General features: G+C 33.1%; 1 protein-coding gene across 14 annotated transcripts in view; it reads right to left on the bottom strand.

The window, feature by feature from the left end:
- The window catches only part of LNX2 (ligand of numb-protein X 2), a 90,572-nt gene that overhangs the window by 27,382 nt on the left and 45,072 nt on the right, over positions 1–18,118 (bottom strand). For all 14 annotated transcript variants that reach the window (XM_001367020.5, XM_016421858.2, XM_056794709.1 and 11 more), the window contains 3 exons: positions 8,771–9,256; positions 4,323–4,564; positions 2,723–2,922 (listed from right to left, as the gene is read on the bottom strand). In XM_001367020.5, the coding sequence (XP_001367057.1) occupies positions 2,723–2,922; positions 4,323–4,564; positions 8,771–9,171 (843 nt within the window). In that variant the 5' untranslated portion in view covers positions 9,172–9,256. The remainder of the gene's footprint in view (positions 1–2,722; positions 2,923–4,322; positions 4,565–8,770; positions 9,257–18,118) is intronic.

Raw genomic sequence — 18,118 nt, forward strand, 5'->3', positions numbered from 1 at the left:
CTCCAGGCCCTATACTCTAACCAAGGCACCTCCTGGTTGCCCATTCAAAATTTCAATCCCATTCATTCATTATAAGTGCTTGCTGTCAGCAGACAACTAAACCAGTCATTATGGGGAAGATGGGCAAAGTCTGATAACACAAGCAATACCTTCATGAGTTTATGGAACATTAGCAACATAAGAGAAAAAAAAGATTGAAAAATACACATTACATATTAAGTGTATTAGAAATCAGTACAACAAACGTTATTTGAGATTCAAAGAGAAAGATGAAAGAGAAGTCACAGAAGAAAAAAAATATCCCATCCACCTTGACCAAAGATCCTATTCTTTCTTTGATCTTTGTCTTTTTTCCAATATGGCTTAAAAAACCCTTCTTTTTGTTTCCTTAAGCTTTTCATCTAAGGCTCAGCTCCCTCTAAGCTTTAATACTCCTGACACCATTCTTATGACAATTTCAGATCTATAAAATCATCTGTTTATCTGTCCTACCTAGAATTAGCTAGTTACCTTTTTAAAAAAATCTCCATAGTTTTATTTGCATCTAAACTGGGCTATTTTTGACAGCTCTTATCTTTTCCATTTTATCTAATTGTTGCCTTAATTGTCTTGAGAATTTCATTCTTGAGAGCTTCCCATCCCTTTCAGTCTTATTCTCATTAGAAATTTGGTCCATTTCCTTCTTTTGAGTCCTTTTAAATTTGGTCTCTCAAAATATATCAGACTCTAGCAGTCCTGATTTCTCTCCTTTATCACAAATAAGATGAAGTGGTCACTTTCTCCCAAAGTTTCTATTGTTTCCAATGAAGAAGCCAATTCTGTCTTGGTGAGAATCAAATATAAAATACAATTTCCTTTTAACCATTCTTCTACCTAGAAAATTATTAGAAATTTCAAACACTTCTAATATTCATATACCTAATTCCTTTACAGGAAGAATATACACTAAAACTGCCTGTATTATTTTTCTCTTTGCTGGCTCATTCATGTCACCTTTGTGTTTAATAAGATGGCTAATAGAAGCAAGTCATAATTTTCCAAATGTAAATAAGCAAATTCTATTAGGTGGATATTTATGTATATGTTAAAATCACATCTGGTAATAAACCTATAAGTAGATTTATGAGCTGACTGAATTTAGACAAAGAATTATTTAGGAATTGTTCAAAACCATTAGGACCATCAGTTCTGCCTTAAGGCTCACTATTTAGTTTATTTTGCTCACCCAAAGTCAAATATAATAATGTTTCATAATAGCAAAAACCTCTTTCGAAGTCTGTTAGATCTTTAAAGGCTTTAAGTAATTCTCTAAATTTGGACAAGGGGCATAGCTCTACTTAAGGAATAAAGATATACCAGCTAAAATTAAAGTTTAACTTTAATATACATTAAAGGAAAATTATCTACTAGTAAATTCATTAGATAGGGGGCTGTTTATGGAACTCTTCTCAATATAAATCATTTATCCATGTGATCTAAAGATTTTTGTCCTTTCCCAGACAGTATTATTTATTAATGAAGGAAAGCATTTTGAACTTTTACATATATGTATGTATATGGCTTTTTTCATTCTGTAGTAACTATAAGGACTACATCAATTAATATTATTATAGATACTTTTTAAGGGCTTAACTATCAATTATCTTTAGAACAGAGATGAGCAAGATCTAGATTAATTAATTCATTAATCATTCTTTTTTTGCTGAAGACATCATCAACCTATGTTCAATTGTGACACATACATACACATCAAGATATATGTCAAGGTTCAAAATCTTCAGAATGGAGAAAATAATTTTTCTCATCTTTATGTTTAAATTTTCAATTAGAAAAGCTAGTAATTTCCTTGTTTAGGTCAGTTTTTTTTTATAACTATGTATAGGTAATAAAGTGAAACTTTGTTGGATTTTTTTAAAATGTTGCATCACAGGAACAAAGAATCTAAGTTTTGTATAGATGAGGAAAGTGAGACCCAAGAGATGGAGTGACTTGTCCAGATCATAGAGGTAGCAAACAGCAGAAGAATTTGAACCCAGGTCACTGTTGCTGGGTAGATTTTTCCCTTTCATCTTTCTTTGCCCTTTGGTAACTCTACTAGTGTGACTCTACTTCATTCTTAAACAGCTTTATCCTGGTGAACTTTAGGAAGTAATTCTTATTAAACAGAAACAGCAATAGCTTCTCAGAATCAATCCCTTGGAAAAACTAAAAGCAAAAGCAATTTTGTCCTTCTTCGCCACACTTTTACAATGAATGATCTACCATTATCCTTTTCTACACTCAATTACCTCTTCTCCCTAATTCCCATTTTCTTCCTGCTATCTTTACATGGCATAGTCTCTGAACACACTATAGTTTGTCAATAACTGAAACTACTCTTACCAAAGTCAAATACTGTAGTACTAACATTTCCTTTGCTTTGGCACTATACCTCTCTTAATTCGGTCCAAGATCACGTAAGGTTTTTGGCTGCTTTGTCACACAGATATAAATCCACTATACCCCCAAATCAATTTACCAGCTGTTCAAATATTGTCCCCCATCCTGTACTTGTGAAATTGATTCTTTTGAAAACTCTACCCCAACAAATCTGCTTTCAATCTAAAAATTATAAAGCTAGTATACATGTTACTCATGTCCCATTGCCAGTAGAGTAAAATGCTCCAGTCTTGAAAGCCACTTGACATACTGCAAGGTGATAAAAGTTAATTAGATTCTATACCTGAAGTATCTGGTCTCCAGCAAGGAGTCGTCCATCTCTTGCAATTATGCCATCCCGATAAACTTCTTGGATAACAATGTTGATCAAAGGTGTTTCATTGCCACCAACAATGCTAATTCCTAACTCAATATAAGGATTAGAACGATGAATTTCAATTGTAGTAATTTCCCCTTCAGGTAAACTAGGTGGTGGTTGTGAAGCTGACAAATTTAAAAATTAAAAAAAGCAAAAATGTTTTTTAGCTTAGCAGTTTTCTAAGTTAGTTATGAGATAACAACAGAAGAATATTTCTAGAAATAAGTATAACATGAAAACTTAATTAGTCTTAGCTTACCATTTCCTAAAAGATCTCTCAAAGGGAGTCTTGACACAATATGCCAAGATAAGGAAAACACATCAATTTTGGCTTTAAAACAGAACAACACTGCCATGCAGAATGTCAAAACCAACATAAATTGATTTTTATCATGTTTTTCTTTTTCAATCCACCAAATAGAAACTTTTCTAAATTACCTGATATGTACAAAGCAATGTGCTAGGCAATGCAGGAAAAACAATTTATAAGATATGATCTCTCTCCTCAAGAAGCTTTCAATTCACTAGGGTAGGCCAAATCAGCTAACATAAAAGTAGCTAAGAAGGTAATATAAAAATCAAGCACTAAACTATGTATATATAATGTTGTAGGAGAGCAAGAAAGAGTGATAATCAAGGAAAGTGGGAATAATGACATAAGGCTTCAAGAAGTGGGATGAAATAGGCCTCCACAGATCAGATGACATGCATTGACAGAGGACAAGAAAGGAATATAATTTTAAAAGACAAAACAAATTGTAATTTGTAAAAAGATTATTACAATAACATATAATTAACCCAGGATCTATTCCTAGAAATTATCATCACTTGCCTTCCTAAATGATTTTACAAAAGCAGACATTACTGATCCCTATCAAGAAACCAGTTGACCTTTGCATCAATATATAAAAATACTCATAAATTAACACATAGATGAAGGTGCTAATAAAGTACCCAGCTTTATCATGAGAAAAAGGAGAATAGTCTTCTTTTGAAATGAGTGGGGTTAGTGTTTTCCTCTCTAAAATATCAGTTGCTAAAGTCAGTATTATTTAACATAAGTAGAAGAGGGGTTAGCTTGCCTGTTGCTTATCAATAGGATAATATGCCTAGCAGGAAGATGGTTGATTCAAGGGGTTATGTTTTATTTTAAAAACTGGAATGGGAATATGTTGAGAAAATCTGTATTTCCTTTCTAAAACACCACGTCAAAAGTCAAAAATGAAAAAGGGCAAAATTATGACCACGTCTACCTATATATTATAGCCCAAAACTAGTGAAAAAAGGGAAGATAAAATCTTATGTGAAGGAACAATTTTTTTCCTGTCACAAAAACAATTTTTCCTTTCATACAATTTTTTTTAATATCTGGGGAAATGGAGAAATCCAGTTTGTCATTAATAATTACTACAAAAAGTCAGAGTGTCTGTATTTTATTTTGTATGGAGAAAAACCTATGATCCTGATAAGCTTGAAATGTCTAATTTTGATAACTGAAAAGCAAAATATAAAGAGTTTCACATACTGTCTGCCACTGTAGTTTCCTCAAATGCAGGGTTGTCAAGGCCAGGCTCATCTGTCCACATAGGAAGAGAAGTTGATGTCAAGTTCCGTTCTGCTGGCACTGTTCCTGTTCCAGCATTGTCTGGTGATAAAGTACCTGGGTGATCTATTACATTGGATCCATTTTCATTCTCAATTTCAGTCTTTAATTTGCTAGTTTTCCTTCTCTCTAGAGCAACTCTCCTACCGGAAGCTCCAGGACATCTAGAGAAAGAACATTAGGTTGCTTTCAGATAAGTTGAGAAAAAAATAATTGACAAATTCAATGCCTTAGTATTTCAATCAAATCAAAATAACCTCCTAAAGATAATGATTTACATGCAAACAGTGCCTCAAAATATCTTTAAGTTCTACACAAAATTATTTAATCTATCATTTAAGCAAAACTCCTATTTAACATCCCATAATATAAATGCAAAACTATTTAGAATAGAAAACACAGGAAACACCATGCTTACGTAACAATTAAATAATACTTACTATTAAAAATGTTACTCCAAACAAATTCAATATGCATTTATTCCTGCCTGAAGGCAGTAAGACAAATTCAAATCTGCCCTCAGACTAGCTGGATAACTCCAGACAAGTCACTTAACCAAGTTTTCTCATCTGTAAAATGAGTTGGGGAAGGAAATGGCAAACCACTCTGGTATCTTTCCTTAGAAAACCCCAAAAGAATTACAAAGAGCTGGACATGACTGAACAACAATGACAATTAGAGGCAGTTTGATACAATACAGAGTTAGCTTTGGAGACTGAAAAAGGTTTTCTAAGTTTTCTGTCAAAACTGTGTGGAGCTGTCAAGAAATCCTGTCAGTTTCCCCACATAACTCTTTAAAACTAAGTCACAAGAGTGGCTGTCTGCATTAGTGGGGGAAGTTTCATTATAGGGAGAGCTCCCTATGACAAATTACAAATCTAGCCTCAAAACAATAACAACAACTAACATTTATGTAGTATTGTAAGGTTTTCTCAGGGCTTTACATTTCAGTCATTTGATCTCCATAAAGTTTACCAAGTACTTTCCTCACAACTTTGTGAAATAGGTAATGAAAGTATTATTCATTTGTAGATGAGGAAACTGAGGCACATGAAGGCTAACTTCCTTAGATCTCACAATATAATAAGTATCAGAATCAGGAGGTCTTTTAATTCCCAAACCAGGGCCCTTTGCATTAGCAAAATGTCTTGAGAGTATATGAAAATAAAAAGTTATTCCACATTCACAGAAAGTAGTATTGAAGGTGTTCATTTGAAAAGGACCATAGTTCTTACATTTTACAATTTAAGAAGTTGTCGTCTTCATAGCAATGACAGAAACAACTACTACTGAGTTACAAAGAAAACACTGCCTGCCCCATGACTTTCTGACATCTCAAGTTTGCCACTTTGGTATTCCTATGGCTGTATTACTGTGATGTTCCCATCACATATGAGAACATATGATGTTCCCATAATTGGTAGTAGTGGACAACAACATATCATATGTCTTACAACTTAAAGGCAAACAGTTATGGTCCACAGAAATATCCTTCATGCTAGACAAATACCCATAATATGTGAACCCATCAAAAAAACCTACAAGGACTCAAACATTTATAAATCTGGGTGTTTTGTTTTAAAGTACTAAAAACATTAAGCAATAACATCTTGTGTTAATTCACTCTTAAAACCTTAAGTCAGATGTTATATTAGACAGATAGCAAATTACAGCATCAGACACAAGGGAGAGGTAACATGGTCAGCAGAATACCGACTTTGCAATCAATGGACCTGGGTTCACATCCTGGCTCTGCCAAACTCTAGGAATTCAATCTCTCTAACCCTCTCTTTCTTCATCTATATACACTGAGAGGGCTGCATTAAATGGTCTCTAAGGTCCCTTCTAGTTCTAGCTCTATGATCCTAAGAAATACATGTAAGATTTAATGTCAGTCATCTGCTCCAGACCCTTCTTGATTTTTGTCTTTTAAAGGAACTTCAGATTTGCAATAATTTTTGATGCTGATTAGTGATTTTTTTTTTAACTTTTCACCCCAAAAGATCCCTTTGCTCCTGTGGTCCCTTCATCTTCTTTGTGAGTTAGTTCACAAAACCTCCAATTCTGCTCATTCTTCACTTTTGTCCTAGCTCTGCTCCTAATGCTTTAGATGTACCCACCGTACCAGGAACCTCCCCTTCTTAGCTTTTATGTGTTCCCTTCTGCCATTAGAATGTAAGCTCCTGAAATATAGTAAGTATGTGGTAAATGATTATTGATGACTCTCTTCTTGATTCTTGATGTTGGTGTTTCTAATACATTTTAGTCTCAGGACCCCCTTAAACTTGTAAAAATTTTTGAAGATGGTTACATCTATTGAAATCTGATATATTAGAAAACTGATATGGTTTTAAAATATTTAATTATTTTAAAATAAAAATAAACCTATTACAGCTAAACATAACATTTTTAATAAAAATTAAATGTATTTCCCAAAATAAAAATAATTTAGTGAATAATGTGGCACTATTTTACATATTTTGCAAATCTCTTTAATGTCAGGCTTAACAGAGACCTGCTTTTGGATTTAATTTATTGTGTCATACTGGTTTAGTTAAATCATATGATTTAACCTGGCCCCACATGATTACATAGTTGGAAAAGGGTAGTGAATTTTAATAGACAAATAACAAATTATTATTGTTATTGTTAAAAAGTTTTGGCCTTATGGATTCCTTAAAAAACCTTAGGGAACTCCAGAGATCCATGGATCACACTTTAAAAAATGCTGCCTTAAGGTGAAGATTTTGGTCAAGTTTTTTCCCTTTCTGTAAGTTTTCATAAAGGGGCAGGTGTATTTTTTTAAAAGTGATATAAGCTGATGAAAGTTTAATATTTGTATATGAAACTAGTTTAAGAGGTAAATGATGTGGCCTTTCTTAAAGTCAGGGCAATATGATGGTTCCTTATAGTAGGATACTCAATTGGAAGGAACATTATTATATGGCTAGTTATGATCCTCCCTCACAATTTCCCTCCCCCTCACCCCAATACCAACTCGGTATAGTAATTCTTTCCTAAGAATGAGCAAATACTAGGTTTTTTCCTAAAAACTTTTAAAAGCATGATATAAAATCACAAATTGATATACTATTTTTGAACTCTAAAGAGATCATAAAAGGCTATGGAAATTTTCTTCAAAGCTAGGATACCTTAAACATACTGTTGAACAAGTTGCTTTTATAGTTACTGTGGTCTTAAATGTTAAGTTTTTGTTGTTATATTTTAGACGAGGCCTGTGGTTTTATTCATAAAGTTCTTGGTAAAGAAATTCCACTGAGATCAGAATATTTTTGACAACTTTTAGAGTTTCAGCTGAGATACCTGGATTTCACAGCAGTATATGACAAATGCAATATTGTATGGATGCAGGTCTTTCAGACTTAAGATCATCTATCTATTATGCCAATTTTCTTATAAATATTATTTTGGGAAAAAATACTTTTATTAGTTGCTTGGTAGGATTTTACAAAATGGCTGTTAAGATGTCTTTTGACCAGAATATCTCTCAAAGTATTTCTACACTCATAAATAAATTTCAATTTTTTGTAACTTTCACATGCCACCTTTAAGTATATAGTTGAATCTGAAGTTGTTTTATTTATATTCCTAAAGTATATATTGCTATGGTACAAAAATGTTTCCCAAATCCAGCAAAATGCAATATGATTTACTTGACAGAGAGCTGGCTTAGAATTCAGTAATACCTGGATTCCAGCCTTTCCTCTGATATACAACAGTTGGGTGATCATGGTTAAAATATCACTCATCACCAGAAAATTACAGATAAATTGTTGGTATGTACTGGGGGAATGAGCCTCCACATGCTGATTAAATGAGTAGTCCTGACTCTCTAAAGCAAACAAGAATAGCTCACATATTCTACAGCACTTTAAAATTTAGAAAATGTTTTTCTCACTACAATCCTAAGAAATAAGCAGTACTATTACTAACTCGATTTGTAGAAATGAAAAAAAAAAACAAAAAACTAAGTAGATTAAGAAATTGCCCAGGGAAACACTGCTAGTACGCATAAGAGATTCTATGAATCCAAGTCCTCTGACTGCAAGATAAGTATTCATTCCACTATTCTATGACATAGAAAGGGAATATCACAACATAAGACTGGATAGCATGGTATTTTATTGACCATAACAACAATTTCTCTCCTTTTTCTATCCCTAAACTCCAAAAGATGAAATTTTAATGAACCCAATTTTTTAGAAACCAAACAAATAACTAAAGAAGAAACTTCCTGATGGGCTAAAACAAAAAATATAATGAAAACAATATAAATTATAGGCCACTAAAAAGGTCTACTAAAATTAAATATAAGCAAAACTTAATAAATTCCTTAATATACAATTTACCTGTTTTTAAGATGTGCCTCCAAGTCACAACGCTGCATTACATCTTGGCATACTGAAGAAAAGGGACACAGAACTAACAGTTTGTCTAAGAGTTTATGAACCAGAATACTGGATTTCTTACACAGCTTAAAATGGAGTCTTTTTCGATCCAAAGGACAGAAATCTTTCTCCTGTAAAAAGTTTCGTAGGCACTTGTAGCAAAATGTGTGTCCACAAGGGGTATCTAATGGCTGTAACAGTGGTTGAAGGCAAATATGGCAGACCAGGTCATCATCCACTTCATTCTGATAATTGTACAAATGATTTTCTCTGGTCCAATGTTGTTGACCACACTCAAAACACAATGGATTTAAGGAAGAGTTCTGTTCCATAGAAACAATCTCATCATTGGTAGTACCCATTCTACATTAAATGGTAAAATCTTTGTCTTTTCATTAAGTCAGACTTATTTTTAAGAGTGTTTTCTTTTAACAGTGGTCCGTTTTTCTACATGAAAACAAAAACAAAAAAAAGTAGTATTAATACAAGAAAGAAGTTCTAAAATGCTAATTTATCAACTGATCATAATTAGCAATGCAAAAAATTAACAACACTAAAATCTTGTTTAACAAAGAAATCAGAACAGTAAATGCAGTTTCATTTTTTTTAAAGAAAAAAAAGGCTGATAGGATAAATATATTTTGCTTATTCTAAACTGGCATCAGAAATGGTTGTTACATTGTCTAGTTTTCCTTGACAAGAGGACTTGTGGTTAAAAGCAAGGATTGTACAGTATGAAATATTTGATGTAAAGCAATTCGTTTTACTATCTAAAACCTTTCTCTCCACTACTTAATAGCAATTTTGAATACAAATCACTTGGATTATAATTCCTTGCTAGCCTCTGCCCTTCTGATTAGAGGATAGCACCATCAACTCCAAAACTCCATAGAAGGAGTTGGCTCAGCTCATTTCTCACTTGACTGAACTACTTTGGGACATCTCCAACTGACTTCTCTCCATACCCCAGAAATCTCATTATTGGGATAACCTGTGATGCAATACTACTACTCTGTATCCCAAAGAAATCAAAGGAAAAGGACATATATGTACAAAAATATTTATAACAGAGTGGGAAAAGACCTGGAAACTGAGGGGATGTCTAACAGTTGGGGAATGGCTGAACAAGTTGTGGAATATGACTATAATGGAATATTACTGTGCCATAAGAAAAGATGAACAGGGAAATCTAGAAAGTCTCATGAACTGATGCAAAGTGAAGGAGGCAGAAGCAGGAGAACATTGTACACAGTAAAGTCATACTACATTGACAATCAACTGTGAATGACTTTACTATTATCAACAATGCAAGGATCCAAGACCACCCCAAGAAACTCAGGATGAAAAAGACTATCCACAGCAGAAACTGATGGAATTAGAATGCAAGTCATTTTTTTCACTTTATTTCCCTAATGAGTTTTTCTTGAATGTGCAAAGTGTTTCTTCTTTCATCACACGAGGAATATGGAAATATGTATTGCATGATAGCACATACATAAATGACATCATATTGCATGCTACCTCGAGGAGTGGAGAAGGGAGGTAGGAAGAGAATTTGAACAGTGTCAGAAAACAAATGCTCAAAATGAATGCAATTGGGGAAAAAAACTGCAATTTTTAAAAAGCAAAAAAAAACAACTCAGGACTTAGAATCTATAAAATGAAGAAAATAATAATTGCACTACTTATTTCAGGCTGCTGTGAGAAGAATACTTTGTAAATTTTAAGATATTAATTAATTCTATTTATAGATAATCCTACTCCATAGAGCCATTTGGGGAATCCTCTGTTATCAAGAATCTTCTTGCTCATACCTCAAATCATTTCATTTGTGCCTCTCTACTGCACTCATGAAATATCACATATCTTAATTATCTATGGTTGAGTCTTACCCCTATAATAGTAAGTGCTATGAAGACAAGGATATCTTCTAATTAAACATTTAATTTAATTCAACATCTGTGAAGTTGGATGTTTTTATGCAGGTCCTATAAAAATGTCTGTTAAATAGTATGCATAGACTTAAACACAGAAAAGGGTTAAGACAGTCACAATGGACAGAACTAGGAAACTGTTTTGCAAAAAGCCATCTTAGCTTAATTTATTTTCTTTATAATGTTTAGAATTGTTCAAAGGTGAAATGAGTTTCCTTGGGAGGTAATGGGTTTTCTTTTTCTTGAAGTCACATAGATGCCAGGTGAGCTCTCCTTGATATGAGTTGGCCTAGATGATTTCTGACAATATGTGAATAAACTGTCAGAATATTCACACTGCATCTGAGGTAAAGTAGATTTTAAGCTAAATATGCATCAGAAATTTATTTCTTATACCTCATACATGCAAATTATATATTATATAAATAGGGTGTATTTATAAACAGGGAACTACCCAAACTTTTTTTTTTTGGATGAGATGTGATTTCACTAATGTAAGAAAGTTAAAAAACAAACTCCCTATATCAATGAAGATTGGCATCTGCTTTGCAATTTGCCTAGGTTAGAGTAAAGAGAGTAAGTGGCAGGGTTATGGAGGTAGAACTTGCAGAGTTGTCCTTTCTTGGAAGCCAAACTTTATGAACCTTAAGGTAGTACATACAAAATATTTTCTACTTAAGTGAATTATAGAACACAGGGTAAAAAAAAAAATCACCACTCAATCATACCCCCTTCTTCAGGTCTCCAATCTTCCTGGTTCTAAGAATAAGGGGAATTTTTTTGTTTTTGCTTCTTACAGGAATATGATTTATTTGTATTCCCAAGATTGAATGAGTAGTTAAAACTGTCCTAATCCTTATACAAATGGTCTTTCCTTTCTATTCTGGATGTTCATGATATGGTATAGCAGGGAATACCCAAACTTCAGAGGAAAAAGATCGGGTTTTTTTCTGCAAACAAATCCAACAATCTAGTGATGGATAAGCCATTACTGTACAGATGTGGGAAATACTCTTTGCCTCTAAATCAACAGAAAAGGCAAAGAGGATGTAATGGTTAACATAGCACAGACCATTAAAAATAGGCTTTACCTAGGCTTAGGGAGTGACCCTAGGTAGAGAATAAGGTCAACATTAATTATATTGCTGGACAACATTAATATTTCAAACACCTATTTTCTGGTCAAGAAGAAATATCTTTCTGGACTTTAGAGACATTTGCTGGAATTGTAATCTACTCCTCCCCCAAAAATGTGACTCCTAAATTAACAAAATGGAGTGGGGAGTCTAGGCAAATAAATGTAGATTGGGAAAGAACTATGATACCAGATGAATTATGATTTTTTTTAAAAAATCCAATGAAATCCAAGTAAAAACTGCATATAGGTATTATGGTGTTGACATTAGAGTAAAGCAAACAGTTATTACTGTAGTTTGTTACTCAACTTTTTGTCTCTTTTCAAACATATATTAACTTTTACAAATGTCAACAATGGTTATAAAAGATTGGAAAAAGGAACAAGTAGGGAAAGAATAATCCTTTGTCTAAGTTATAAAGAAAATCCTAAACCTAGATATCTGAATGCAAAATTTATACAGTACCTTGTTTCCTACTCAACTAAAAAAGAAAATTTACATATTCTTTATTAGTCTTAGAACATGGCAGTTTTTATTCGAAAAATTTTTCCTTCAAGAAAATATACAGCAATTCTTGCCTCCCACATAATGACTAAGTAAGAATTTATCTTAGGGCTATTATATTTTAGCTATTTTCTAAATCTCTAAATAACTTTTAGTTCTTTGAATATTTTCATTTTATTACAAAATCCTTCGAGAAGGAAAAATAACATGTTCCTACTTTTAAATTTTTAAAAAGTACCAATTGGAAATACATCCTTCCCCACCCCCAAGCTACCTCTATTTCACCATGGGCCAATGTTAAAACAAAAACTACATGAGAAAATTACAACATATGCATCTAAGGATAATTACGGATCAAGCACAAACTGTTAACCACTGAAAAGAATTTTTTAAAATTGCATTTCATCAGGCATATTGACAACTAGCTTAAACAAATTGTTAGTTTTCTGAAACATTTAAATTTCTCTCATATTAAAATAAATTTTATTTTGTAGTGGAATCCAGTTTCTCATGATCAAAGTTTTTTAGGTTTGTTTTAAAAAGGATTATATTACACTTGACCCAAAAGGGATTAAACAGCAATTTCTAATCCATTATTTAATGCAGAAACAGAAACTGATGCATTTTGGCTGTCCTAGCTATAGCTGATAATGTCCATCTTTTGGAAAGGGAGGGATTTGGTATAACAAGGTTAAGATCTTTAAATCTTCTGTTATATATGATAGAGAATATAAAGTGAAACCTGAAAAGTGATATACAAGTCAAAAAGCATCATTTATTTAGGCTTCTGGGGAAATAAAAAAGAAACAGAATATTCAGTCCGTGTCTTTAAAATGTAGTGTCAGAGATGGGCTATAATAACAATTTTAGAATGATACCTGCAACATCTACCATTCACAAATAAGTTATAACTAATACAATGGAAAAAACACGTAAGTTCTTAAGGCATGCGGAAGTGATGAAAGTAAGGTAGAGTTACCTTAGAGATAGTATGTTCTGAGTAACATGCTAAGCAAGGATAGGGATAGACATGGCTTAGCTAAAAAAAAAGTATTTCCAGGAAAGAAGAATAGTATTTAGAAAGTTTTGAAAAAGAAGTAGAAAATTTTTAATGAGAAAAAATGAGCTTGCCGAGTAATGGAGATCTATTTGCAGAAAAGGAAGCTTCATCCAACAATCTAGTCTTACAAGTCCTAATAGGAAGGCTAAGTCTAGCCACTTCAGAGCTCAACTTTGAGAAATATGAAAACATTCTCTATACCAGTCTGAAGGCAGTATTGTTAAACTGAAAATAAGGATTATGGTGAATTCCTCAAAGTTGGTTTGAATCTTTTATAAGAACTGCTATCCAAAGACCCCTCTAGTACAGATACAAACATTTATGAGTTGGAAATTGAACAAAATTTCATGAAGACTCCTACATGTTCTTTATTCTAATGAAATTTCCTTTTTAAAGTACACTAGAAGTTGAATGTACCCATATGGATGTATTATACCTTATATGTAGAAGCTAAAGATGATACTATTTTTATAGCGTACTCTATTCTTCCTTTTTCTATAATAAGTTTTTTACCTCAATGTCACGTTTCTGTTTATATTTCTTGCTACTCTCCTTTCTCAGTCAAAAATCCAGGAAAGCGTCAGCCAGAGCTGTCTTTCTATAAGGATATTCAACAGCTAAAATTCAAAATGACTACTTATCAAAAATGAAGTTTCTCTAGGGTGTGGTAGAAGAGAATGATAAAAATACAGGGTTGGGCAATCTGAATGAGAGAGATGTGTTAGAATCTCGATAATCCTTCATCTCAATATACATACACAAAACAAACTGAAAGAAAAACAAATGAGCAAACTAGAAGGGGGAAGGGAAGAAACTCACATTGAGGGAAAAATTAGTGAGAATGAGGAAATGAGTAAGTTAAAGCTTCTAACACAAGGAATAAGTATTACAGAGGCTTAGACTATCTGGAGAAATGTCCAAAAGAGAATAATTCTACAATATTTATGAACAGAACCCTACAATAAAGAAGAAAATGAACATATATAACCTTGAGAATAGCAGAAAGGACCAATAAAAAATGGAAGGAGAGAGAACAAATGAAATAGTTCTTTAAAAAAAATCTCTTTCCCTCCTCTTCCTCTCTTTCATTATAGATATACACATATATGTATATATTTATGTTTATAAATATATGAAGATTTGGTGGTAGATTAAAAATTTAATAAGCATTACTATGAATGTGAATAGGATGATCTTACTCACAATGAGGAAAAAGACAGAACGAATTAGTGAGCAAAACTCAAAGATTTGCTACATACATGGTACCTACAGATCTCATAAGAAGTTAAAACGAAGAGGTAAGAACAGAATTTATGATGTTTAACAGGATTTTAAAAAAAGAGACACCAAGGCATAAGAGACGGGAAAGAAAAAGTGCATTATACTTAAAGGCATTTGGCACAGTTATTAAGAATGCTGGCTGTAACAAGACAAAAAAATTAGGAAATAAATTTTCTGCAAAGGCAGTGACACTCAATATAATTACACTAAAGAGAATTTTAGAATAAACACAAAAATTGGGACAATTAGCTTCAGTGAAGTGGCAGAATATTAAAACACAGGAGAAAGAGAAAGAACATTCTATGTTAGATAACATCAAATTACATTAAATGTCAGTAGTAAGATTCATTGAAAATTTTCATAGAAATTTATAAAGACATCAAAAATTGGAAAAAGGCATTATTCATGGCTGGGTTATGCCATTAGTGTAAAAATAACTATATTTTAAACATTACTGTACAGATTTAGTCCAATTCCATCAATTACTGGAGGAATAGAATTGGAGAAAAAACAAAATTCATTTGGAGGAATAAAAGGTCAAAAATATCAAGGGATAGTTTTTTAAGGTCATAGTTTTTTAAAAGTTGGAAGGAAAAAGACAGTGCCATAAAGCTATATAGATCAAAACTCTTTCATAATGCAGTAATTATTTAAAACCTTACCTTTCATCTTAGAATCAACACTGTGTATTGGTTCCAAGGCAGAAGAGTGGTAAGGGCTAGGCCATGGGGGTGGGTGGGTGTGTCAGTGATTTGCCCAGTCATACAGCTAAGAAGTGTCTGAGGCCACACTTGAACCCAGGGCCTCCCATCTCTAGGCTTGAATTTGAAAATTATAAAGAACAAGCTTGTCCCAAAGAAGAGATATAAGACACCTTCTCCACATTGCATTGCAGAGGTGGAGAGTTCCATAGGTGTGCCACACAGCATATGTTTTCATATTTCTTCAATGTATTGTTAGGTTTGGCTTGTCTGTTCTGTTTTCCTTTCTTTAAAAAAATTTCTTTTTCCTTGAAGGCAGCTAGGTGACCCAGTGGATTAAGAGCTAGACTCAGAGATGGTAGATTCTCAGTTCAAGTCTCACACAGACTTAATTGCATGACCCGGGACAAGTCACTTAACCCCCATTGTCTAGCCCTTACTGCTTGTTTGTCAGAACCAAGACACAGTACTGATTCTAATATGGAAGGTAAAGGTTTTTTTTTTTTTAATTCTTTGTTATATGGAATGTTTCTTTGGGAGAGGAAAAGGAATTAACAGGGGGAAATTTAGATGTAAAAGCAAAAGGGCAATAAAAATTCATTTTAAAAAAGAAGCACTCTATCAGACAAGTGGTGTAGTTGAAGGACATAAATAAAATATTTTCAAAAGAATAAATATAAAATACCAAAATTGAGCTAAAAAAAGTTCAAGATATTAATCATAAAAGTGATAAAATAATCCCAAAGTGTCATTTCATACTTGCCAAGCTAGTAGAGAAATTAACACATAGGAAAATTCATTATTGAAGGCTTTGGGGGAAGACAGGCATACTAATTCACTGCTTATAGAACTATCAATCTAAAAGTATAAAACAATTTGAAATTACACATACAAAATTAATATATTTCATAACTTCTGATCCATGGACACTGGAATTATATCACAAGAGGAGACACTTAAGCATTAAGATATCAATATATACAAAAATGTTGATTTCACATGTAATAATTAAAAGCCAGAAACAAAATATCCTCATTTGACTGGGGAATGGCTGAACAAATAATGGGACATAAATGTAATAAAATATAACTATATCTTAAAGCAGTGTATCAAACTCAAATAGAAAAGGATCCTTGTTGACTATTGACTTAGAAAACCACAAATTAACATTATCTATTATATTTTATATGTCAAATATATGTAAACAACAAGTATTTACATATTTAATGAACATTTCTCAATTACATTTTAATCTGGTATAAGTCTATTTTTTTGCTTTGTTTTTAAGTATGACACCTCTGCATTAAAGAATGATGACTATAACAAAGTCATTAAAACAGGATGTAAGAGATACGGAGTAATTACAAAAATGAATAATGGAAATAAGTTGGTTTTTTTGAGAGAATTGAAAAATTTTATTTAATTGACTTAGAACAGAGGTTGCCAAACTACGGCCCATGGGCCACATGCAGCCTGCAAGGCCATTTATTCGGCCCCCACCGTACTTCTGGAAGGGGCACCTCTTTCATTGGCGGTCAGTGAGAGGATCACTGTATGTGGAAGCACCTCAAAGTACAAGGTGTGACAGGCCCATCACAGCCAGCACTGCAGCCTCTGTCTGCTATCCCAGACAGTGGTATACAGATTTGTTCATAGTATTGTTTTTATAGTCCAGCCCTCCAACAGTCTGAGGGGCAGTGAACTGGCCCCCTGTGTAAAATGTGGGCACCCCTGATTTAGAACATTTTTCCATGGTCATATGATTCATATTCTTTTCCTCTCCTCCCTTTACCCCACCCCATAGCCAATGAGTAATTCCACTGGGTTTTACATAGGTCAAGACCTATTTCCATATTATTAATATTTGCATTAAGATTGTGATCTCTTAGCGTCAACATCCCCAATCAAATCCCCATCGACCCATGTGATCAAGCAGTTTTTTTTTTTTCCTGTGTTTCTGCTCCCACAGTTCTTTCTCTGGATGTGGATAGTGTTCTTATAAGTCCCCCTGAATTCCTGAATTGTCCTGGATCATTGCATTGCTGCTAGTAGAGAAGTCCATTACATTCGATTGTACCACAAGTATATCTGTCTCTATGTATTAAGGTTCTCCTGGTTCTGTTCCTCTCACTCTGCATCACTTCCTGGAGGTCATTCCAGTTCACATGATATTCCTCCAGTTCATTATTCCTTTGAGCACAATAGTATTCCATCACCAACAGATACCACAATTTGTTCAGCCATTCCCCAATCGAAGGGCATCCCCTCATTTTTTGATACTACAAAGAGCACAGCTATGAATATTCTCATACAAGTCCTTTTCCCCATTTTCTCTTTGGGGTAAGGAAATAGGTTTTAAGTGATAATACATGTATATCCCAGTGGAATTGCTTGTCAGCTCTGGGAGGAGGGAGGGGAAAGGGTAAGGAGAGAATATGAATCATGTAACCATGGAAAAATTTTTTTAATAAAATAAAAATTATATTAAAAAAGATACAGAGTAAAAAAAAGCAGAGTTAAGTGAAAAACATGTAAGATGACTACTTGGTATAAATAAAGGCAATAGAAAAAGTTATCTTAACTCTGTCCAATAAAAGTGCTGATGAATACCATACTAATGATCAATAAAGTATTTATTAAGAACCTACAAGGTGCCAGGTATGATCAAAGTTAAAATACTACATATACATTTC

Source organism: Monodelphis domestica, chromosome 4 (assembly GCF_027887165.1).
Source record: "Monodelphis domestica isolate mMonDom1 chromosome 4, mMonDom1.pri, whole genome shotgun sequence".
In the NCBI taxonomy this organism is placed as follows: Eukaryota; Metazoa; Chordata; class Mammalia; order Didelphimorphia; family Didelphidae; genus Monodelphis; species Monodelphis domestica.